Source organism: Ambystoma mexicanum, chromosome 8 (assembly GCF_040938575.1).
Source record: "Ambystoma mexicanum isolate Mex_15411 chromosome 8, UKY_AmexF1_1, whole genome shotgun sequence".
In the NCBI taxonomy this organism is placed as follows: domain Eukaryota; kingdom Metazoa; phylum Chordata; class Amphibia; order Caudata; family Ambystomatidae; genus Ambystoma; species Ambystoma mexicanum.
The window spans coordinates 631,489,066-631,514,414 of NC_090929.1; the positions used below are offsets into that span (position 1 = coordinate 631,489,066).

The window sequence follows — 25,349 nt, forward strand, 5'->3', positions numbered from 1 at the left end:
TATCTATTGGATTTTTGGATATTGTATTATCACAGCAACTGGCAATATAGGGGATCTACTTTTCATATAATGACAATACCTGACCAGCAGCTATAATTGGCAGAATATGGAAGTAACTGGCTATACAATGCTGAAGTGGCAGTGCCTCGTCCCATTTTTGTGTGTGTTTATAGTTTATTAAAAACTTTAACACATTTCTAATCGTATACTTCACAATTCTTAGTTCATTACAAATGGCAAATTACTCCAGGCACACCTTCTAAAACAAACATTACAGACATTAATTCATTCAACACGATACAATATAATATCTATTCTATATAACTATCAGGCCTCCCTTTCTAAACCCCAAGATTACATTTCCACTTATCTGACAAATTACTCCTTCCCTACTTCATTATGGTGGACTAATCGAGAAAAACATTTTCCCTCAACCTTTTGCGTATCACTATTAAAATATTCACTAAAGCAATGGTCATTGAGATAGATTATCCATACTAGAGCCTAGCCCACTTGACTTCACTTTTTAATCCTCTAATCTCCTTATGAACTACCCCAAACAAATTTTCCTCTGCCTTACAGTTGCGCTATAGCCAATCATTGAATATTTTAGCGTTTCTGCTTCCCACTGCCTTTTACAGAGCCGGCAATTTCTTTCTTGCCAAGTAATCTCCACCTTTGTAGGGAGCCTAGCAAGCTAAGATGAAAGCGATATATAAATGTAATGATATTTCGGCCCTGGGAATCTCATCACAGAGGACTGCATCTCCTTATGTGTCCTCAGGTGTGGGGTTAGCTCCCTTTGTAGTTTATACAATGACATTCTCTGTATATCTTTCCCCATTTTACAATTTTCATTTTTTTGTACATCTTCACCGGGCTTTCCATCAATGTAAGCTTGTCTGGGTGCATTTCAGCAACACAATACTCCACAAATTGCGCAATGCGTTGTCATAATTATTGCCTAAAGATATATAGGAACACATTTTGCCTCAGCCTATGTAGTACTATTGGGTCTAACCCTATTATATTTTGACCCCATCCAAGGCATGTGAAGGCCGCACCCTTGTTAAAATTTGGTTGGTATCTAAAATATTCTTGTCTGCTTCAGTACGTATTTGGTATTTTAAAATGTGTACGTTTTATGTACTTTTTTTTACTCCTGCACGCCACTTTGGGTAATTTCACCAGGGTTAAGGAGGAACTGAGGTCATCTAGGTCAAAGGCAAGTGACATCACTTCCTGTGTTGTCACCAGGTATGTGATGTCACTTCTGCTATCCCTGGACTTTTGGTGAATCAACATCCATGTTCTGAAACCGATTCTCCATCCTCACTCAATATCCTGCATGCTCCCAGGCTTGGTAGACATCCTACAACACTTCACCAAAAGACCTCCCAGGCCACATAATCAACACTCTATATATACTGCAGGACATTCCTTCAGGTTGGCAAAATGCTGGAAACTCCTATATCTAAAGCATTTCTTTTGTTGCAAATCGCTAGAGCAGTCGCTCGGTCTTGCCCCTTGCCCCTTGCCTCCATAATCTCTTTCCTGCTCCTATGGTTCTTGGACTTGCGATCATCACTGCCTCTCGGTTCACCACTCTTCCTGTTCCCTTGGCGGTGACTAATGGAATTTGAGACCGCACTGACCCCCACGGCTGATGTCTCCACAGCTGTCTTGTCTCCTATGATACTAAGTTGTTTGATACGATGAGCAGTATGCTCAACCTGTTTTGCTATCTCAATCGTCCTTTTCAGGTTCGGATCTCTCTCAATCCACAGTTTTTCTCTGTTCCTGTTATCAGAAAAGTTGATTATCAACTGGTCTTGTATGTGTTCTTCATGACAGTGTCCAAAACGACACTTGATGGTGAGACCTCTTAGGGCAGGCATAAAATCCTCTATGGTCTCGCCACACTTCTGTTCTCTCGTACCAAAATGATACCTTGTTAAAACCTTGTCTCTCTGACCTCCTACTGAGTCTAATTTGGCCATACTGATGTCAACGCTGTTCCATCTTGCTACCTCCGAAAGTTGGGTGGGTTCTGGAAGTCTTTTGAACACTTCTTGTCCTGCATGGCCAAGAGAGTGATACAGGAAAGCATCTTTCCTCTCAACCGCATTATTTGTCCCATACACGGCTAAGACAAACTTAAAGTCCTCCTTCCAGTCTTTCTCCTTTCTCAGCGCCTCACCAGGCTGGGGTAGAAACAGATCCGGACCAGTAATATTGGCCATGGCAAAATATGAAGTAGCTGGTAAGAACCTGCCTACACACAAGTGTACAGTACAGAACCCCAACATGTTCCGACGAAAGCAGCAGTGTACAAAAACCTGCTTGAAGAAATTGCACATAGTCACCTCTGAACATGCACAATAAAGAAACCCTGATAGGCTCCAAACAGTCTCCTAATAAAAGACAGTCCTCATTTACCTTCAAATCTCCTTGTCCAATGTTACATAAATGCACACAAAAGGGAAACTTCCAAAGAAAACTTTGTACTAGGACAAGGATGAGGCTGCCGCTGTACTCCGCACACCTTCTGTGCAACGGCATGAGGTTGTTGATTTGTTGCTTCTGCAACCAACAGTGGGCTAAGATGGCTACATGCACGTTCACACAGCGAGGGCCTTTCCTCTAACGCTGCTGAACGCTGAGGTTGCGCACTTCACTGCTGCTGGAAGCTTTCGCCAGGCTTGTTACAGCCGTCTGGCCACTCACTGTATTCATGCCACTTGGCTCCCCACGCGTATCCACCCAACCAACCCCCCACAAAAAAAGCACTTTCCTCCTTACCGGTTGCGGGGCCCCCAGTGTGTACCATCTGTCTCCTTGTCTGCATTGTCGGGGTAGCACTCTGCTCACAGATCCACTTCGCCAGCACAGTGATTTGCCTCTCTACTTCCCACTGGTACATCGCTAGTATACAGCATACGCCTTCACAGGCCCCGCTGCTCAGCTCAGCATGGCAAATTTGGAATGGGTCACTCCTGGCCTAGATGAGATTTCCACTTCCCTCCGTGGCGTCTTTCCTCTCCTGCTTTGCAGTGCAGGCTCGATCATCAACCGCGTCTCTCCACTGCAGTCAGAACAGTCAGGATGGCCGGTCGTTGCCAGCATTGTAAATGGAAGAGGCATGAAATTACACCAGTGAGACTTCAAATAAGTGTGCAGGTTAGATTAATTATAAGCACCAAGATCTGACTGCAGCCAACCCCTCAGTGTTCACTGTAACTTTATTCCAGTATTCCCTCTCTTAAACCATAACAATTCCAACAGCTTAAGGATGAGAAGTCACTGGATCCCAACAGTGGTAACTATGTACAATGTAAACACTGATAACTATTTAAAATACAAACACATAAGGAAGCACTGGCTTGGTGAACAAGAAACAGTAAATGCCTGCCTCCAACCAAATGCAATTCCCTAAAAGAACGTAAGCCCAAGGCTCGCTCCAGCAACTGTACTTGCGCAAATAGGACAAGGTGCTACCACTTAGGTATTTCACAGAATGGAACTGGCTACAGGCAGTGGCCCGCACTGGTCAAGAGATGTATCCACTGTGGACAATCTTAAACCCTTTGCATTAGTATGAAAACAAAGCAACTGCTCGTCGGACCTGCCACGGAACATCTGACTTCTCTGAGCAGGCAACCGCAGGACACCTCTAGAGTATGAAGAAGATTGCAATGGGAATTGCCACGGTCGGCCGGCGATAGGTGATCTTCAATTAATGAAGAAAGGATCCTGCCATGCAGGTGTCCATTGATGCAAGAAGGCTGGACATGTAGGAGCAGGCATCCTGTAGAACAAGCAGAAGATCCCCCAAGTTCCAAGGATGCATTCAGAACTGCAACAGCTGCAGTGAGGTAGCCCTGGAGAGACGTGGACAGTCCACAGGTTGGTCCAGGGACACTTCAGAAGGCTCATGAATCATGGATCCTTGAGCAGGGGTTGAGACTGGCTGTTCCCTCTGACCCAGGGGTCGAAGCACCAAAGAGGGTCTTCTAGAGATCAAGAGCAGGGTTTCACTGGGACTTCACTGGAGTTGGTGCTGAACATCTGCAAGAGTTGTCCTCTGGTTGTCAGCGGGCTGCTCTTCTTTTTAGGGGTTTTGGATCCAGCGATGATCTGTGGAATGGTTGCAATAATCCCCCTTTTATCAAGGATCTGGACTGAAAGCTTGCCCAGGTCCACCAATGGTAAGGATCTGCACCATTCAAACTGGAAGTGGCTAACCAATCATGGATAGTCCCACATTCTGCCCAGCAACAGACCTTCAGGCACCACAATGTGTACTGGGACTAGACAGTCCAAGCCCCCGTATTTGGCCACACAGACTGACCACCCCTTAACTTGCGAAAACAGCATCTTTCCCCAGAAAAGGGTATTCCATAGAAGGCCATTTTGGCCCTGAGCTGGCAGGCAAGAAGACCAAAGAACAAAGTGTGTCTTGTGAGGAGTGAGGACAGGACTCTGCTGGTCCCACTCTGATTTTCTTTCCAGTCCGCCTTCGCTTACCAGTGATTGTACGTGCTACGTGCTACAAAAGCACCGCGCAGGCGCGGAGCACGGCGCGGTGTGCGGAGCAGTGTGTCTTGTGAGGAGTGAGAACAGGACTCTGCTGGTCCCACTCTGATTTTCTTTCCAGTCCGCCTTCGCCTACCAGTGATTCTACGTGCTACGTGCTACAAAAGCACCGCGCAGGCACGGTGTGCGGAGCAGTGTGTCTTGTGTCGGGAGTTGGGTTGGATTGGAGGTAAGATACGACCCGGTCCACCTCCCTCAACCCCGCTGCCACTCACCCATCATAGATGGCTCCACTATCACCCACGGAGGACGACATCAGCCGACGTCTACGCAGTAGCAAAACAGGCCAAGATCTACATCCAGACTATCAAGACCTTACAAAAGTGCCTGATAGGGCCCGGAAATGCGAGAAAGGGTTTTCAACAGCAGCTATCCCCGCCAGTAGGGAAAGAGCCCAGCACAAAATTGCCTCGGGCGTGCTCCCCTCTCCCGCTCCCTCACCGGAACTCACATGTGGATCCCGTCGGACGAAGAAAACTGGGCGGGCAGGGGCGCCGGAAGACGCCGTTTCATCCAAAAACTCCTTACCATCAGTGGCTTGTACGAAAAGCCCATCTAGCCTGGTTGCAAGAAGGTCCTCTATGCCCGGTCCGATCACCGTCTCGACGAGTGATTCCTCGCCGGAGGCCGTCGGAGGACGGTCGCGGCTGGGATCTGATCGGCCGGGCTCGACGACTCCAAATCAGCCGCACAAAAGTCTTGACAAGAACAATCACCCCGATCATCTCGACCCTTCGGCCGGCTCGTACGCTTCACCGCGCCAGCCAAACAGCCCAGACCAGAAGACCGAGAGAAATCTAAAGGACCCGTTGGCCAGCGTACCAGCAGCAGCTGAGACTGGGCAAACGGACACCCGTCCCATAGCTACTACAGTTCAGATCCAAGTACATCACACAGGCCTCTCAAGGGGGTCGCATCATTACAGGCTGAAACCTACCACCCAGAAAATTAGTCCGATTGACTCGTGGGACACGGAATCGGAGGACGAGGTCTTTGCGCCTAACACACAGCCGGATGTGTCGGAGGTGTCGGAGGTGTCGGAGGTGTCAGAGGTGGATGCCGAACCAAAAGCGGCTAGCACCACGGACCCCGAGTCGGCCAAAGACCCCCAAGTCAACACCGAGACCACAAGGTCAAAAGTGGCGAGTGAACCTCCAGTCCAGGATCGGGACTCAGTTACGAGAACTCGTACACCAAACCCGGCTGTAGGCACGCCTCCAGTTGTGATTGAAGCACAGCTGAGTGACACTGAGTAGTGGGGACAAGCCCCTAAGAAATCACTTCAGGTCCCAAAGACTCTGTTCACTAATGGGAGCTCAAATCAGAACCAAACAATGGGGAAAACTAGGTCAAAGAAACAGAAAAAATTCACCGCAAAATCCCAAGGGGAGCACAAAGGCAGTTTGAGTTCGACGAACCTGAAAACTCTCAAGGAATATTTTCTGAAGCAGCATAAAAGAAAATTAGGCCAAGAACCTGAACTGTCAGACGCGGAAATTTTGGAGGCTATCCAAGATAACTCACCATCGAGCAAAGCCAGAAAAACTGACTCAACTCTCCAAGGGCGAATACAGACGACACCACCACGCGAAAAACTCGGCACCGCACCATTGCGGGGCTTAGATTCAATGAGACCAACACCATCAAAAGTCTTGCATCAAGAAATAAGCCAACAGGACTCGCCTGAAAAGGAATCAGATCTTGCCAATAAGTTAGTCGAAGACCCCCCAAGTCCGTCAAAGACATCAAATGCAACTCTTCCAAACCTTTCGACCACCCCAAGCTTACCTAAACCGACCCAAAAATTCTGCTTCAACCAGCAGACAGATAACTTCGCGTGGACCCGGCCACATATTCAAGGAAACCCGAATCAAGTGTTAGAAAATCTGCCGCAGGCAATACATCCCAATACATTAACTTCAGAAAGAAGGCTCTAAGAAAGATTCACGGTACTCCAGGGTTCCAAAGAATCAAATAACCCGCTTAAAAACAGATGCCCTACTAATGCATCAATCACGTCGGAAAGTGACTCTCCCTCGAAAAAGAAAAAAGACCTTCTGTCGGTGATGTCGGTATTCTGAATCGCCTTAAATCCCTTTGGAAAGCTGTATGAATGGATACATGAGGCCTTGAAAGACAATACGTCAATGACCAGCGAACTAAAGGACAAGCTGATTTTTGTTGAAGGCTATCTAACAGCCACTGAAAGAAATTCAAACTACATATATGCAAAATTAGAGGAAAAAATTGACAATCTGACCACAGAACTGCAAAAGAGAGGTGGTCTTTCAAACAAAAGCATAGAACTCTTGACGAAAGCCACACAGACCACCCAGACTGAGAAGAACATAGAAGTAGCCCCTATCTTCGCAAAAATGCCCCCAAAGACCAAACTGCATTCGGTCACAGCAGTGCTACTGTCCCCGCCAAAGTCTTTACCCAGGGGGAAGGCGAAGGAAAAGAGAAAAAACTGCACTAAAGCGTCTGTGCTCCTATGCGCGGAGGAATCACTGCCAGAAACTTCGCCTACACGGAGCTCTATCAGGGGAATGGAGATGTCACTAAACCAAGGGGAAGCTGCTAAAAATTCAACGTCTATAAACTTGGAGCAGACGGATATGGCAGACACACCTAGAATAAGTGTGGACTCAAACTCATCCTCAGACCTGCAAAACATATCACAGTATTCAAATGCTAGGGAACTAGATTCACCATCTCCGACGAAGCGAGGTGACCCACCAAAACAGTCCCAAGAAATCCACCCACAAGATCTTGACCCTACCCAGGAAGGGGGGGAGGTAAAGCATAACAAGGTGTCTAGCGACTACACTGACCAACGACTAGGCCCAAACTCCCCGTCTACTGCACTAGAAGCTTTAAGAAATCTAAAGAATACAAATGAAAATTTTAAACACGAGTCACGAAAAGATCAAGATCAAAAATACAACAGATCACATCACGCCGATAGACCGCGACTTCATTCTAGGAAGGAGCCGAGACGTTTCCAGGAGGCTGTCGCAAATAAAGATAGAAAACTCGAAGAGGCACTACTCTTCAAGCTGGAACAAATTTCGGCCAAGGACAGCTACCTGGTTCTAAATCGCAGAACAGTCTTAAATAGACTGGGAAAAATAGACAAGCTCCGCCACCTAAGATCGGACGACTTAATATTGGTCGAACCTTACCATCGCGAACATAGAGCGAAAGCTTACCTCCATGTAAGAAGTAAAGTAGCGATGGAGCTCAGAACGGAAGTCCAAAAAGACCTTCACAAACTGGGCCTCAAACTACATCTCCTCCAGAAGCTACCAAAGGACAATCCTGACAGAACGAGAGACAAAAGGGAATGCTCAAACCAGGGCATGGAACGACGGAGAGAAAGATACGCACAGAAGACCCCGAGGAGTGAAAACCTGACATATGGCACCGAACGGCGATGGCGATATAACCAAACTACTCCACCAATTACCAGTCCAGGCAAAAACCATGTTACATTAAAAACCCAAGAAAATCAGGAGAAAAGAGATCAAAGAGAGTCTAGGACTGAAAATACAAGAGAGATTAGATCCAGAAAAGAACTGAGTGCGCCATCTGCACCCAAACCATGGAGATGGATCACGGACACCTTTTCTCGAAACCAAAAGAAATAGCAACAAACAAAGGGACCGAATTCTACAAAGAAGCTCAATACCGGTCCCTCAAATCTTCGAACAAAGAGCACCCTACACATGGCATCCTGGAATATGAGAGGGTACCGGCACCTAACCACGCCAAGTGATGTACTCCTGAGCACTTTCGAGCTGATATGCTTACAAGAAACATCGCTGGTTCATAAGCCCTCCATGGACGGCTATGTAATAGAAGCCTCTGCAGCATCCAAGTCTATCCTAGGCCGCCCCTCTGGAGGCGTACTAACAGCAATCTGTCTAGGCTCCGGGATCACACCCAAGGGAAAAATAGCAGAGGCCTACGGAATGCTAACTACGCTGACTTCATGGTTCCACCAAGATCAAACCAGAGACGTTTGGATAAACTCGGAACTAGGCATAATAAATGTGTACTGGAACCCGGCCAAAACTAGTACTACTGAGTTTTGTACCATGGTTGCCAACCAAATTGATGACCTGACGGTGGAGCGAAAAGTTCTAAATATCATAATCTGTGGCGACCTGAACGCCAAATGCGAAGGAAAAATGAAAGACGAACAAAGTCCCAAACCAACGATGGATGAAAGAGGACGGGCATGGTGCCTCCTAATGAAAATGAGAAAGTTCCATAACATGTCATCTCTTCGAGACCAAAGGTCCCGAATTCCAACGTGGGAAAGATTGAGTTCGGCCGCCACTCTGGATTATATTTTTATCACAGAAGGGCTGATACCTTATTTCAGCGACTTCACAGTTATAAAAACAAAGGAAAGTGATCACAATCTTCTCAAAATGTCGTGGAACGGGACAGCTGTAACAAGATCTCTTTACCCAGCAGCCATTGAGTCAAACCTGCGACAAAACAGACTTCGCCTAACATCCGACAATGTAAGATCCTTTGCGTCCAATATTTCCATGAAATTTGCTCAAGTAAGGGATGAGAAATGCGACAAAAGACCGGAGTACGTCTCCCTCTTGGCCCCCCACAAAGTGAACTTTGCGGGGAAAAATCCCGGTCAGCCCACGCACGCACACGCACTCATTCAATAAAGAAGTGGCGACAAAAAGGCAGAGAGTAAACAAACTAAAAAAAATGGCTCTAAAAACAGACTCCCCAGAAACCTGGACCGCATATCTATCAGAATATAGGCTCTACAAATCGTGGCTAAAACAACAGCGACTGCAAATATACCAGAACGATGCCGAAGCAATGCTACACACTTGGGCTACAAGAAAAACTTGTGACTTTTGGTCGCTATTAAAATCAATAAATGGACAAAGGGCAAATTCACTCTCTAGCTGCGTCCCTGAGCAAAGGTGGATCCAGCATTTCACGGAGCTATACCGCAGTCCCTCGACCTCATCTCTGTCGCAAGCAGCTCTCCCTGATTCTCCATGGATCCCCTTATCATCTACCGACGACATTAGGGAAGTGATCATGAATCTCAAATCTTCGAGGGCCCCGGGGCCAGACGAATACCGACCTGAAGAAACATCCACTGGCGTGGGCACGAGCTATTGGTGAAATATTCAATCAAGCTCAAAAAATCAAACAAATTCCCAAAACCTGGACAGAGGCAGTACTGGTGCCCATCTACAAAAAAGGCGACAGAAGTACCGCGGCCAACTACAGACCCATAGTCTTACTTGATATCATAAGGAAGATTTATGCGTCGCTGCTACTACGCCGCTTTAAGGACTGGGCAAGCTCCTCCCCGGCAGCCGACATCTTCCAAACAGGCTTCCAGAAGGGAGCTGGGACGGCGATCAATCTGCTAATTTTTAACATTATCAAAGCAAAAGCAAAGAGAGGAGCACCGAAGGTCCACATGGCAATGGTGGACCTTTCCCAGGCCTTTGACTTAGTAGATCGGGAAAAACTGTGGAAAAAGCTATCTACCTGGAAATGTCCGGCTCCGATTCTTGCACCGATAATGGCACTACACGCAACCACTTCGCTCAGAGTCCGCCTAAACCAGCAAGGAGTACTTTCGGATCAGATCTTCACAGAACGCGGTGTAAAACAGGGCTGCCCCCTGGCCCCAGCCCTGTTTATTGCCTTCATCGGGGACTTCCAAGACTCGGAAAAAAACACTAAGATCGTTTCCCCCTCAAGTGGGCACATCGAAAGTCTCAAGACTCTGGTACGCAGATGACCTGATCTTGATGGACCAGACTGCGATTGGCCTCCAAAGACAACTAACAAATCTGTCCAAATACATGGAAGAAAACAATCTCCAAATTAACAAAAACAAAACGAAAATCTTGTCCTTCTCAAAAAACGCAAAAAAAGCCATGTTAAGTCCCAGCTGGTTCCTTGAGGAAACAATAATCGAAGTGGTCGATGAATTTAAATATGTGGGCGTGCAATTAGACAACTCTCTGAATGAAAACTCACTTCAAGCCTCACTATGGGCAAAGATGAGAAACCTAACAGCCCAATCTCGAGCAGTAGACAGAAAATTTGGCAAGTTCTCATGGACACCTGTACTACAATTCTACAAAACCAAGGTAGTCCCTGCAATAACATACGGCATGGCAGCCAATCTAAACCTACTTGAGGAATTCTGGTCAAGACTTGAAGGCTATCTTTGGAAATCGGTTTTCGGTCTTCCAGCTTCAGCCCCCATGCCAGCCATTCGTCGCGACCTTGGCCTCCAATCACTAGCCTCGGTAGTACTCCAAAGTGCAATTCTACTCTACAGAATAATACGGACTTCTGTCATCCTCCCGATCTTTCGAATAGTAGAAGCTGAATTGAACAAAGGAACTTGCTTACCTCTAATGAATTGGGCAAACAAAATTGAGGAAAAACTAGATGAAGTCCTCTGCAGTGAAGACCTCCTCATCTCAAACCCTGGACGAGTTAAGTTAAAACTTTCACAACAAGACTGGATACATACCAACGAAAAAATACTCCAGTATAAATCTCTAAAAGATCTGCCACCAACTCACAACCGGCCAAAGGTCCCGCTGAGATACTGTGAAAAATTCCCTGAGAAAAAGCTGAGAAAATTACTTATGCGGGCCCGCTTAAACCTACTTCACACTAGAGAAATCCTGGCCACCAGAGCCCTTGCAGAAACATCAAACTGCCGGGTTTGTGGCCTAGCTGACCAAATAGAGTCAGTCCGACATCTCCTCACCTCCTGCGCAGGACTCGCGGCAGAAAGGCGGGCTCACCTGGCACCACTCGTCACCTGCCCTACGACACTTGATGAAGAAACAATATGGTTTCGACTGATTGCGGGCGATTCTACGAGATGGCCTAGAGCGGCAGCCAAAGTTCTCGAAGTAGCCCTTGCGAAAGCAAGTGCTCTTGGTCCCGCTTCTTCCATTTCTTCAAAGCTGACGCCCGAACCTGAATGTTAAACCGGACCTGCGGTCCTTTGAGTGGTGTCTTGAGTAGCCTCGATAAGACGAAATACAGTTCGCCATGGCATATCGATTTTGTAAAAAACCCAAATTGGGTTAATAAACAAAAAAAACAAAACAAAAAAAAAATATGGCCAAATGATAGGCAAACATCAGATGGCACTGCCATTTTAAGGTGCTAGCCACTCTTAGTAGCCATTTGGGGGTAAATGTGCATGTGTAAAAACTCAAAACATGGTAGGAAAACAACCACTGCCACCAGGCCATACTGGACATATTGTATTTGTAACCCAAAACAATATAAGGATATGAAGTTTCGTAACTGTAATTCACTTTAGGGTGATACAGGCAGTTGTAAAAATATAAGAAATCCCTAGAGGGAGATATAGGGCCTCACTATGAGTGACCCGGTCTGGAAAAAATTCCAGTAAAACGGCTGGTACTACCGGCTCCGACATGGTTTCCAGTCTGAGTTACTTCGAGTCTGTCGGTAGGGACAGTGAACTACCGGCAGAAAAATCACGAAAGCACCTGCCCTGTTAACAATGGTGTCGGTGCTTCAGTGGTTCCCAATCCATGGAGTCCAAAGGCGAATCCATGTAATGGGAACTTTCCGTTCATCTGCCGCCTGTAATATCCCGGTAATATTGGGAAACCGGGCAGTGGAAACGTTAAGCCGAGGTTGCCGGTAAGCCGCCGAAAGTACTGACGGCTTACCAGCAACCTCATGATGAGGGCCATAGTCTTTCAGGACTGTTAGTCTTATGGACTAATCAGCCCCGCCGCCCCCCACTAAAATGTGAACAGAGCATGGGAAGTAAAGCAGAATACTTTACTTTCATCCAAAATGTCCGGTCAGGAGTTCAAACAAGGCAAAAAGAAAGTGTCCTATACAAGTCTAGGGGAGGAAAGCTGCAAAAAACTATTTTCTAACCATGTACAATGGACGTTGGCCGAGATGAAGAAATTCCTGGCATCCTGTGGCATCATGCTACCGTCCCCAAGAAAATGGCACTAAGCGGAGGGATTGTGTTTAGAGTGCTTTACCTGAGAGTCATAAGGTGGGTGTTTAAAGTCAAGAAGCTTCTCTACATATGCCGTTGTATATGCCATTCAGTAACCAAAGTTCCCCAGTTTGGGGCAGAAGTGGCACAGTCCCAGAGGCACTCTGTTAGAATTTGGGGGTGAACTTCAAATCTTGAATATTGTGCCCATCGAAGCGGTAGGTGAGAACATTGAGGAGGCACAAACTGAAGTAAACAGGCGTTTTTGTTCCACCAAGGGTGTCGAGCAACCCGTTTTCCACAAAAGGGGAGGTAATAAAAGTGAAACTTCTGGGTCACACCAAGAAAAGGGAGTCTAGATGCAGCGCTCCTCTTTGTCTTCTCAAAGTTCTCCAAAGAGAGAGTGGTAGTGTGTGCTATGTCGAAAGAGCTGCAGAGTGCCGCTGTCATCCTGTGTGCTCGGCAGATGCCGCAAACTGTAATTCCTTCAAATGGTTTGACCTGTCCAGTGCCTTGGATGGACTGGTATAACCACGGGGATCTTCACAAGTCCACCGCCAGAGAGTGATGACTCCATTTCTTTTGGAGTCCATGACGATAAGAAAGAAGCACATACTCCCCGTATTGTTTCTTGGATTGACTCCGCAGGTTCCAGAACCTGCCGGACATCTTGACACTTCATGGCTTGAACATGTCTGCATCACGAGCACCCCCACACATTTTCTTTTTGCCCGGTCTTGTTTGTCCCTCCTTCCTATTTTGCAGTGGTGATGTTGTTTTCTCGCTTCTACTTTTTTCTTCCGGTGCTAGGTCCCTCTATTGTGCACATTTCTTGTGCACCCAGAGGAAGATCTGTCCTGTCCTGATTTCCTCTCTCCCACCATCCTCCCGCTTTCTCTCCTCTTGTATCACTGCTAGCTGTTTTCTTGTACAGCCTCCCTCTGCTGGTGGTCCCAGGCAGTTGACTGGAGATGCAGGAGGAGAGGGACACATCAAGACTTTCCGTCTCTTGTCTTCACATGCTCTTCATCAAAGTCCAGAGCAAATTGTCAGTCTAAGAAATTGTCAGTCTAAGTCGACTAGCAAGTGGTCGCTCAGGGTTGACCGAGGTGCGTTTGCTGCTTTTGATCTGCAGACTGATGGTCCAGTAGAGAGAACTATTGAAACAGCATGTGATGGTTTTCAATGACCACTGACTCCATTTGCTCTGTCCATCGGCCACCCAATCCCTTCTCCTGCCTTGTGGATCTTATGTGGTCTTACCCTTTACGATCGGATTTTGTTTTCTTGTTCCTCTGTCTGTTCCATGAAGTGCATACTCAGTCCATTAAAACGTGTTTAATATTACCCCTGTGTCCCCCGACTGCTCCCCAGTTTCATAGCATCACCAGTAGCTTCAGCACGCACCACAGCTGGAAAGTGCTGCTACTTGTGCTGCCTTTAGTCTGGCTGAGGATTGTACATTCATTTATCATATACCCAGGCGTGTTCAATCCTCTCCATGCACTTTGCACTCTTCTTCCTCTTGCAAATGTACCCCTGGCACTATTTGGGCATCCTTTGCTCTGGCAATATGGGTGGAGTCGAGAGGATGGCATGCACAGCTCATCTCATGTTTGTTTGCGTTTGACCCTCCCCTCCCCCACGTCCTTTTGTATCCATTGAGATCGTGAATGGAAAGGTAAGGGGAAGCTGAGGAAAAGGAAGGTCAAGCGCATGCAAGGTACCCTTTGCCATCTGGGTACGCTAATTGACTTTGCCAGCGAACACAGAAATGGCACGGTTGTCTCTAGCGCCCACTGTCATGATGGAAATCTTCCTCTCTAGATGGGGTAGGATGGGTCATCCAAAGTGGGGGTGTATTTGTGTGTGTCCATTCCTGTGCATGTGTGTCTATTTGTTGATACAGTCTAATGTGTGTGGGTTTTTATGTCTAGAAAAAGAGAAGAGTTCGACTTATTGGAGAGACCAGGCACAGCAGACACTGCAACGGGCCCTGAAGCTCCAGAAGCTTAACACCAACATTGCCAGAAATGTCATCATGTTCCTTGGAGATGGTACGTATGTGTTCTCTTTCTTAGGTTATGATCCGGTATAATGAGTATACGCTCCTCTTTTCCAGCCCCATTCTTCTCATGTATTGACTACTGGAATGACATCTTCTTGGGACAACTGATTTCCAGCTCCAGCGCCTACAGAGCGTGGACGCTAGGCTGCTGTTGTGGGTGAACCACACTGGCTCCCAGTATGTCCGTGTATAATATTCAAGCCTTTGATGGTTGGATGTCATGCTTCTGCATGAATACACTCCCTCATTCATAAGTCAGAAGTGCCGCTAGGAAAGATTTCTCTTTTGGCAACTTTCCCTTTATATTTTCTATGAACCCTCAATCATTTTGCTTTGTTTTTGAGCCTATTCTGACTTTTTGAGGGGGAAGTAAAGTCTTCAGCTTCACTTCCCCTGCCTTTTGCTAATTAGTTATAGGGAAACGGATCAGTCCATCCGACTATCCACACTGAGAAACTGTTTCCCTTTTGACTTTTACACTTTTGTAACTTTAACATTGCGCACAACATCTGTGGGGACATGCAATGGGGATACTTTTGCATCACCCTAGCCTTTTAAATTTAGGGTTTTTGGTTACTTTTATATGCACCTAAAGACAAGCTGGTGACAGCAATTATATTTTTATTATTTGTGTGTTGTTTCTAGTGTGTACATTCGCGTTTACCGCAGATGACTTCTAAACTTAGCAAGTTCCCTGAAATGGCCATGCCGCAAGATTCTCGCTTGTTCTTTGGCCATATTGTTGTTTGGCCTTCTTCCTGCCTTGCCAAGTCAGGAAATCCCATATAAGATCACGCACTTGCTCGGGAATCTGCAGCCTTCATTGGCTGGTGGTGTGTGTGTCTGTCAGTGTGTGTCTGTTAGCGTGTGTGTGTCAGACACCCAGGACGTGAGAGGGACTGTCTGGTCCAACTCCACATCCAGGGTGCAAGTGAGTCTAGGTCTGGGGCATGAGTGAAACCAATAGTTGTCCCTCACTGGACAACTACTGGCTCTTTGAATGGTGCAGATTACCATTGGTGGGCTTCGACTTGCTTTCAGGTTGGATTTTGGATGAGATGAGGACTCCTGCAGCCACTCATTTAGATCAGCTTTGGAGCCAAGAATCCCTCCAAGAACAGCCAACTGAAGATCCATAGAGGACTCCTGAGGCACAGCATCCCTTCCTGCGTCTGGCCCTGTGAAGCCTTGTTGGACTACCTACCTGCTAGGCCCTGTGTGATGCTTCAAACCCTGGGCTGGTGGGATCAACCAATCTCGACATGTTCTTGAGGATCCAGCCATCCTGAGCCTTCAGAAATGTCCAGGACCACCCAGTGGACTGTCCAGTTCTCCAGTGGGCTACCTCACTAGAATCGTCACCTTTCTGCGTTTGCAGCAGCTTCTTTGGTGGCTGCCAGTTTGTGGTATAACTCGCTTTTCTGACGGATTTCAGCCACAAGGGATCCTGTCCTGGAAAGACTTCTATAACATGGACTAAATGGACACCTGCTGTCATATGTGCGGTGGTTGCCGCTGGAACTCTCCTTCACCTGTCCTGTAAAGTGTTGTGAAGAGGGCTGCATTGGCAAAGCTTGCATTTCTCCATCACCAAGGGTTGCACTCTGCTCCTGGACCTGACCAGAAGAGCCCTTGCACACGCAGCTCCCAAGCTCTTTGACGGGTCGGAAGAAGGAGTCACACATTTTAGTGGTTTATAAAGAAATTATATAGATAACGCCTAGCTTTTCCTATCGCTAAAGGGTTCACCCAACCAAACTAAAAGAACTAAGGGTGCTCAGTCATCAGGAAGTCCTATTTCCGTGGTACAAACATAACTCTACCTGACCCTACCACTAAAATAAACAACTGAGACTCGTACAAAAGAAGATCCTTCTTCTCTTGGGTTGGTGATTTCATCAGTAGTCTCTATAAAAAGTGGAAATAGTCTTTTAATCCAATCTTCAATAACCCCTGGATATCTCCTGCATGAGCTCTATTCATTCCTGGACAACACTCCTGAGTTGTTTGCTTTCTTTAAGGATATCTTGTGGCCAGTGAGTCTTTACATACCTTTGCACACATTTGTCTCTTGTTTTATAGTCACCCTTGATTAAATTACATGGGACTTGATCCCCTTGTAAAATGTCTCTCACCTGGGATCTTTCTTCAGTGCTTTCTTTTCTATTCCCATACTGTCTTGGTTTATGAGACTGTATCCCTTCCTCCCAAGTATTTGTCTCCAGTCTCCCTCTATTACCCTGTTGGGTTTATCTGGTATTCGCTCTACGAGTTTTCCATATTGCCAGTTAAACATCTGTAGTCCTTGTGTATCTTCTTTGGGGATAGGACGAGTTGCACACTTCATGTATGTTATTCCCCTTACAGGGTATTGGCTCTAGATCCCTTTTGCATTGGTAATTCAACTGTTGCATTCCTCTTGACTCGTCTTTATGACTGGGATGAGATGTACTCTTCATGTATTTCTTCCCATGCTGCCTAATGCTTTTCCCGTATTCCCGGTACCTTCAGGCGAGTTTGGGAACCTTGCAGGGCTCGGCACTCACTCCGGTATTCTTCTCGGAACTCTGTTCCTCTTGATCAGCTTTCTTCAGCGTTCTGACCTCGACTTCCCTTTGGGTTGCTGCCTTCAGATTCGGACCACCGGTAACACTGCTCGTTCCCAGCAGCGATGGTCTTGGTATTGTTGTGCGAGCACTTTGCCCACAATGATTTGCTTGTGGTCACACCACCACCCGGTCCTGGATACCTCTTCTCTTTTGGGCAGCGGTTTCCCCAGTGCCTTGCTTGCTGGCCTCCCGGCATCTCGTTTTGGCGATCCATGGCTGTTCGGCTCTGTGGCTAGTCTCAACCCTGCCCCTTCTTGGTGTGATCACTTCAGGGTATTGCCTTGTGTCCAATACTCTCTACTCCTCTGCTCATCTCAGTCAAGTGCAAGACTCTTAAAGGGACATCTTTTAAATTCTCTGCTAGTTCTGCTTCAGCATTGGCCACAGCCACATATCAGGATTTTGCATTCTTCTTCCCAGGAATCAGTCCCATATGTTCTGATCATGTGGCTGATCCAGGGCGTTTCCTTACAGAAGCAGGAGTCCTTGTCCCCTAATGGGGATTCGCTCCCAGTGAGGTTCCACTTGCCCAGACCCCTAGGGAGTGTCTTACATATTTGGCTCACCTTTCTAGCCTCAAAGCTTCCTCTTTGCTTCTGCCTTTGCTCTCCCGCTCCCCTGCTGATCTGTCTGCTTCGGCGCAGTGCACCTGGTTTACCCTATGATATCGGGCCCAGGTCTTTGCCCACCCAGCCACTCACTGCACTGCCCCTGGCAACCCTTGCACTTGGGTATGTATCTGTTACCCTACAGTCCCCTTAACGGCACTTACCAGACACCACCTGTCTGGCTCAAAGCCTGCACTTGCCACCTTGCTGGCTGCACTACCTTTTTGTATTGTTGTATCCTTTGCTCAGAACTTTCCGTTTCCCCCCTCTCCCTTGCACTTTCCTCAATGTAACTGGCCCTAGTAAGATCGATGTTTTGTCTTCCATTGTTCCCCTCCCTTGCCTCCCTTGCCTCGTTGCGCTCTGAAACACTTATGTATGAGCGCGATACAAATCAAATATCATATCATTATGTGGGGTGACTCAGGGATCCCACCTCCCTGCCCTCCCCACCCCACTTACCTTCTATCCCTTGGGCCCCGGGGCCATCCCCGCTCCGGGCCGCCACACGGCTGGAGGCTTCCATCATCCCCCGCCGGGGAACCAGGTATGTTTTTGTTTTTTTTTTCTACGTTTTTTTCCCCTTCCCCTCCCTTCCGCCCTCCCAACCGCACTTAACTTCTTTTTTTTTCCGGGAGAGGACGCGCTGGAAACGCTTCTGTTTCCAGCGCGTATGCTCCCGATGGCCGCCATGGAAAGGGAAAACTGACTCGGTTTTCCCTTTCCCGGTGGCCATTTCCTTTGTCGTTAATTTTTTTTTTTTTGAAACGCTGCAGCGTTTCGGGAAAAAAAAAAAAAGCTTTTAGTGCCCCGGTTACGCAGTTTTTGTGGGCCGGGGTACTAATAGCTATATGCCCCCCTCGCGGCGGGGGCATTACCGACTCTGGTAATGCCCCGAGGCCTTCGTTATAACTATGGGCCCCGGGGCATTACCCAGACCCTCCAGCTTATAGCGATTTTGCGATCCCGCAAAATGCCGCGAAAACGGCCGTTTTGCGCAAAATGCCGCAAAAACGGCCGTTTTGTGCAAAAATTGCATCTTTAAAAAAAAAAAAAAATGTTTAACTTTTTTTTTAAGTAATCTGCAAAAATTACTGTTTTAAAAAAAATAATACTCGGGGTGACAAGTTCTCAACTTTTTTTTACACAAGTAATGAAATGCGCTAACACATCTCATCACTTGCGCACCAAAAAAGTGCAGCCCAATTCACAAGGGACACATGAATGGGCACATTCTATATGCGCGCCCATTCAGATGGCCTTTTTCACCTCCTTGATCAAATAAAGTGGCGTTTTTGTCAATTTAAAAGCGCATCTCTCATTTCCAAGCAAGATGCACTTTTAAATGTGCAGAAATTGTAGGCAACCCTATGCGCACGGGATGTGGGGCTGCCACTGCATGGCAGGGTCTTTCCTGACCCTGTCATGCATTTCTTTTAAGGTATGAACCGCTGCTGTGCCGCTTGCATTTCTGTTCCTCAAACAGGATAAAAATGCATTTTTTGGGTCGCATTTTACAGCGGCAGGCACCTGGAGGGCCTGTCCCTGTGAAAGGCGCTAGGAGCTTGCAGAACACTGTCTGGAGAGCAATTCTATTCAAAGTACTGCCCATTTTGATGACAAAAATGTATCGAATGTTACAGTTTGACCTATTTCGTCCAGTACTATTCGATCCATTTTTATAAATACTGAACATGTGTTGCGTGGGTGTCACCCGCTCCCCATGTTCAGCTTTTTTGGTCTCGGGTGATTGCAGAAGTGTTTTCCCCTTTTTCCTCAAAATTGGAGCCGGGGACAAAAAAAAAGAAAATAACAAAAAAGGGACCCTGCGGAGTCGGATCCGACCCACGTTAGAGGGACGGATCTGGCACCGCAGGGTTACAGGGGAAGTGGCAGCGACCAAGCAGTTAAGTAGGGGAGGGGATGGGGTGGTGGTGAAAGGTACATTTTGGGTTGTTTGGCTAACGTGCAAATCAATTTGCAGCGAAATTGACTACGGTCAATTCTGCCGCAAATAATTACACTTCGGTCAAACAACCCAGAACACCATTCAAGGCAGCTGGCCAGCGCACAATTTGCGCTACAGCTCAAGCCTGTGGAAATGCGCCGGTCACCTTTGAGAATAAAGTGACCTGCTCATTTCCAAAAATGGGTTGTCTAAAAATAGCATATCCTCCGTTCTTTTTTTAAATGCCCCACTATTTGAGGAACTGGGTCAAAATCTACATTTTAAAAAAAATAAAAAAATGGTTACACTATGAAAGAGGGAGAGTGATGGGTGAGATGTGAAGTGATAGGCAAGAAAGCAAAGGGAGAGCAGTGGGTCAGAGGAGGAAGCGCAGCACAAGAGAGCAGAGGAAGCAGTGATGCGGTGGGCCAGAAATCTAAGAGCGAGCAGAGGTACAAAAAGTAGAGGGAGCGTGTGGTCAGTGAGCCAGAAAGCAGAGAGGAAGCGGTTGGCCAGAAAGAGGCAGCGAGCTGCAGATTGGGAAAAAGGATGAGGGAAGAGTGTGATAGAATCGGAGAAAGGATGCAAGATGCAGAAGCAGCACAAAAGAATGAAACTGTATATTGCGGGAGGAATTGTAGAGTGTAAGGTGTGAGTTGGGAGTATGATTTGGAGTGTGGCAGGGGCTCGGCAGTGCAAATTGTGACTTGACAGTGTGACATAGCACGTAAGTATTTGTATGACAGAGTGAGAGGTTAAGGAATGTAAGTTGGGATGGACAGTTGGTGAGATGTGTGTTGGTGAGAGAGGTGTGTGGGTGTTTGGGGGATTGGAGAACATAGAAGGGGAATATTTTCAGCATTACAATTTATAATGATCAATTTAGTTAATATTATTAAATAGTTCAAAGAAGGTAGCAGGCGCTCCTCTCCAGAAAGAACATGGCATGATAACACGTGTATGGGGTTACTTTTGGTACTCTTGTTCAGAGAGGAATTGCCATAGCGTTTCGGTGCTGGACTGCCCATGTGGGCGGGACAAAGACTGATATGCAAATGGATATTTCCCATCTGTGAAAGGTACAGTGAGCAAAAAGCATGTGCTGCAAACTCTCATCTCAGAACAGGTAATCATGCCATGTTCTTTCTGGAGAGGAGCGCCTGCTACCTTTTTTGAAATACTATTAAATAGGCATGAACATTAAACCAGAAATGTAGCCAAATCAAACACTGTTCTGCCAAGCCAGAGACATCTGGGACTCTTCCTATTAAATTAATACAAAAGATACATAATAATGATACCCTGGCTCTCTTGTAGCCTTGCACTCTGCCTATGTCCTGCAATGTGGCAATCTTACACACTCCAGTTAATACAAAATGTCCGGCAAAAATGCCGCAATAAATAAAGGTTTGTGCCGCAAAATTTGCCATTTCATGCCGCAAAATCCTGGAAGGTCTGAGAGTTGGTAATGCCCTCGACGCTCGGGGCATATTGCTTTATTATTCAATTAAAAAAGATGTTCACAATTTTGAATCCAAAATTAACTTGCATGTTCATCAATATTCTATTGTTCCTCCTAAAAACATTTAAAAGGCACACACAATTCTGTTCCCAAATAATTTTTGAATAATTAAGGAAATATTCACAAACCTTGCATTTAAGGTGTTGAGATAGCTCCGCTGGTTGAGCGCTGCAATCTGTGTGTGATCTGCAGGTCGCAGGTTCGACTCCTGGCATGGCCAACTCGGCCTTTCATCCTACCGCGGTCGATAAGAGCCCCAACTTCGGATGGGTGATACTGTATGTAAATATGTTCTATTGAAAGCTCTTTGGTGAAAGAGCTATATAAATAACACATCATTATCATTATTTATCCCTTAAATTGTAGCACAATATTGCTGTTTGTGTATGTAGCGCTTGTAGGCAGATCACGGAGTGGTTGTTCTCTTACAGTAGATCATTAATCAGAACATTTAGTAGCAGATTTTTCACTATAAAACTTTTTTTTTGTTTGTACTACCCACAAGTGTCCCAACCACCTAACAAAGCATTCTTAAGGTTGTGAACACATGCTGCGTTGAATGAGTTGATGTTCTCACCTGGCCTTCTCCATCAATGAACCCCCACATCTCTTCCTCTGCTCAGGATTTGGCAACTCGGCAGGTAGACTCGGGCTTTCGCTGTGGGTTGGAGTTGTTGCCCGTTGGAAGGGATCACTTCCTAAGACTGTGTCTGACAAGGTTGTGTGAGGTGGGAAATTGCACAGCATGCCGAGGCATTTAAAAGCCGACTGGAGCAGAGTCCGTCACTAGTCGGAAGCTGCTGATGTTTTTGACGCTGCCAAAAACTTCTATCCTTTCAGCTGCACCATTCTTGGGACAACCTCTTCATTTCGAGAAAGGCCATACTTTGTGAGTGACAATCTATTTAAAGTGCAATGAGCAACTTACCACACTCATGTGTTCCGCAGGAACTAATCCTATATGGACCACATACATATTTTAACAAGTCTTTCCAGGAATTAACTTCAAAATACAATCTTCAACCTTGAAGAGGACCACCACCCTTCAGCCTCACCTCTCGCCCCCACACTCCCAATACAGTTGGGGAAGACCTCCAATCTCGGTAATTCTCAGAGTATGCAAGGAGAGGCCAAGTCGACCATTAAATTAAAAAAAAAAAACAAGAGATATTGCAGATATATGTGAGTTCAGGATGGCCAGTGATCATGTGAGCCGTTTTGTTTCAATTCTTCTGTTTTGTTCTGTTTTCAGGGATGGGAGTCTCCACAGTGACTGCCACCCGCATCCTGAAAGGACAGTTGGCGAATCAGCCAGGAGAGGACTTCCAGCTGGAGATGGAGAAGTTTCCTTTTGTTGCTCTGTCCAAGGTAAGCCTTGCAGCTTCCTTTTTTCCCCCACAACTTTGATTAAGATACAGGGAGAATGTATCTGGCAGCCCGCCAGTGACACAATAAAAAAAAAGCATGTGATATTCTTGTGTGACTGATAAATAGCCCCCCTAAAACCATCTAATGTACTCTTCCCGCCTGTTGCCAAGTTGGAGAGATCCTCTGGAAGTGGGTTCTTGGCAAATTTGTGAGACCGGAACATCATCTTGAGCTCAGGAGGGGTGCGGACAAAACGGAGTTTCGGAGCCTACCGGTCAGAAATGATAACCAACGATTAAAAGGAACTGCTGCCCGGAGTCCTGATGACTTTTCTCACTGTCGCAATTCCAGTCCTAGGTGCAGACATATTTTAGACTTGACGGGTGATCATAAAGGTGGCGCCTGGGTGGGTTGGAGCCGGACCACACCTGAGTTATGGACATAAATGTGTATCCATACTCACCAGCTGGATCCTGTAACATGTTTGGGAGGCATGAAGAGGGCTCAGCTTGGGAGCACCTGCTCGTCGTTGAGGGCTTGACAAAAGCCAGCGATTGACATCCAGATGTTAAAATTATGAAAATGAAGTGCATATAAAATGGTTGATACCAAATAAGTAGGTAGCTAAAATATTATTGTAACAAACCTATGACTGACACAGGAAGTAAGCACAGAGGTTTTGGGAGTAAGTTATCCAAAGGAAACCGGGAGACTAAAGATTGGGATTCTTGTGTTGCTCTATGAACCCGATCTTTAACCTTTTCACAAAAGTGGCATTTGGAAGAGCCCATGTCACAAAAACAAAAGCTATTCTGTGTAAAATGTACAGTTCCTCTTTACCAAAATACAGGTGAGTGTATAATTTTACTCTGTTGTCTCACAGGGTTTTATTCGTTTTTCTTGTTATTTCACAAGATGTATTAGAAGTGCATGTCCGTAATTTCTACACTCGTTACTGTTGTGCATTTACATTACTGAATTCTGTTCATGGTTCTTCGACTGATTCATCACATTTTGTTTATGTAACTGTCAGAGCTCTGTAGAATTCCTGGCAGGAGTTCTGTTCCAGCAGTTGAACCCGTCGTGTAGCCAATGAGTTCTTTCTGCCAATGTACCCCTCAGGGATGTAAACACAACCACCTGAGAAGTTAATTGACCTAAAGATGGATGGACATCACAGGATACCGCTGACCTGTAAAGGAAGGCCAAGATTAGTACCAGCGTGAACACATAAACAGTTAACCAGCAGAATCACAAAACAAATACCTTGTTTAGAAAACAAGACTCCATTACAAGGTCAATGATCCTGAGTTGAGTATGGATGTATCCTATGGAAATAGATAATGGTAGATAGGTTGAGTAAACCAAGAAAACGGTAGCAAGTCACAACGAGAGAATAATGAACACAATTCTTACCATAGGACCAGGGAAGGGAATGAAGGATGAAGTGAAACTGAGATGGAATGTTACCAGTAGAAAATGTCAGAGTTCCCGTGAAGCAATGATCCACCTGACGCCCGCCGTAACGAGGACGCCTAGAAATGTTCCCAGGATAAGTGCCAATCCAGTGAAGCAATGATCCACCTGACACCCGTGGCATGAGGACGCCTAGTGTTGTTCCCAAGAAGAATCCAAGTTCCAGAAACCACCTGGCACCCGCCGGAACGCAGACGCCTAACAATTCCTGAAGTGAGTCTGGAGACCAGCGGAGCAGGAGACAGCAGGTAAATTTGTGAGGATGAAATGTGCGTAGTGCACGTAGAGCGGTTCAGGAGACCAGGGGAAACAAACTGAGTCGGTAGGTATGTATGACTGAAGCAAGGTTAAATGCTTGATGAGTAGAATGGTCAGGAGTTCCAAGTCGGTTACCTTGCGGGCAGCAGAAGTACAGTTCAGCAGGAGGAGCGGGTTGTATTCGGTCCGAGTTGGCAACAGGTTTTCCAAACAACAGGTAAGGGCAAGACAAGGGAGTTCCGTGGGATGGTTCCAAGTCAGTTACCTTGCGGGCAGCAGAAGTACAGTTCAGCAGGAGGAACGGGTCGTATTCGGTCCGAGTTGGCAACAGGTTTTCCAAGCAACAGGTAAGGGCAAGACAAGGGGGTTCCGTGGGACGTAGCCGGGTCAATGATTTCAGAGAGTAGTTCAAGACAAGGTAGCAAGGGCTGTAGAACACAAATACAGAAGCATTGAACAAACGAGAAGGCGGAGCAAAAGTAAGATGCAAAGTCACGTGATACAGTTAGCAAGGCTTAACGTGTGAATACACGTGACTGCAAGAACGCTGAAGGAGCGCGTCTCCAAAGTAACGACCAACGCCGTTTCTGTGCTACACGGCGGCTGTTCTTAGGGGAAAACGTTTTTGGTGTAGCACAAGAAGATCGAAAAACTGATCGGGAACCATAGGTAGGAAGCTTAATCCGGAACCGAGGCATATTCTTGCGTGGCTTTTGGGGAATGAACCGATGACCGGACCGTTTCCTGGCAGTAACTTGTGACTCAATGCAGACCTGATATAAGTGCAAAATGGGCGCATCAATTTTGACTACTGGTTTCAATGAGACGAGTCTCAGTGTGATCTGGAGCAGGTAAGCTCCAATTGATTAG

The 25,349-nt window shown here is 46.5% G+C and overlaps 1 protein-coding gene across 4 annotated transcripts in view; it reads left to right on the forward strand.

The window, feature by feature from the left end:
* The window catches only part of LOC138472257 (alkaline phosphatase, tissue-nonspecific isozyme-like), a 472,404-nt gene that overhangs the window by 158,136 nt on the left and 288,919 nt on the right, over window positions 1-25,349 (forward strand). For all 4 annotated transcript variants that reach the window (XM_069610359.1, XM_069610357.1, XM_069610360.1 and 1 more), the window contains exons 3-4: window positions 14,560-14,679; window positions 22,630-22,745. In XM_069610359.1, the coding sequence (XP_069466460.1) occupies window positions 14,560-14,679; window positions 22,630-22,745 (236 nt within the window). The remainder of the gene's footprint in view (window positions 1-14,559; window positions 14,680-22,629; window positions 22,746-25,349) is intronic.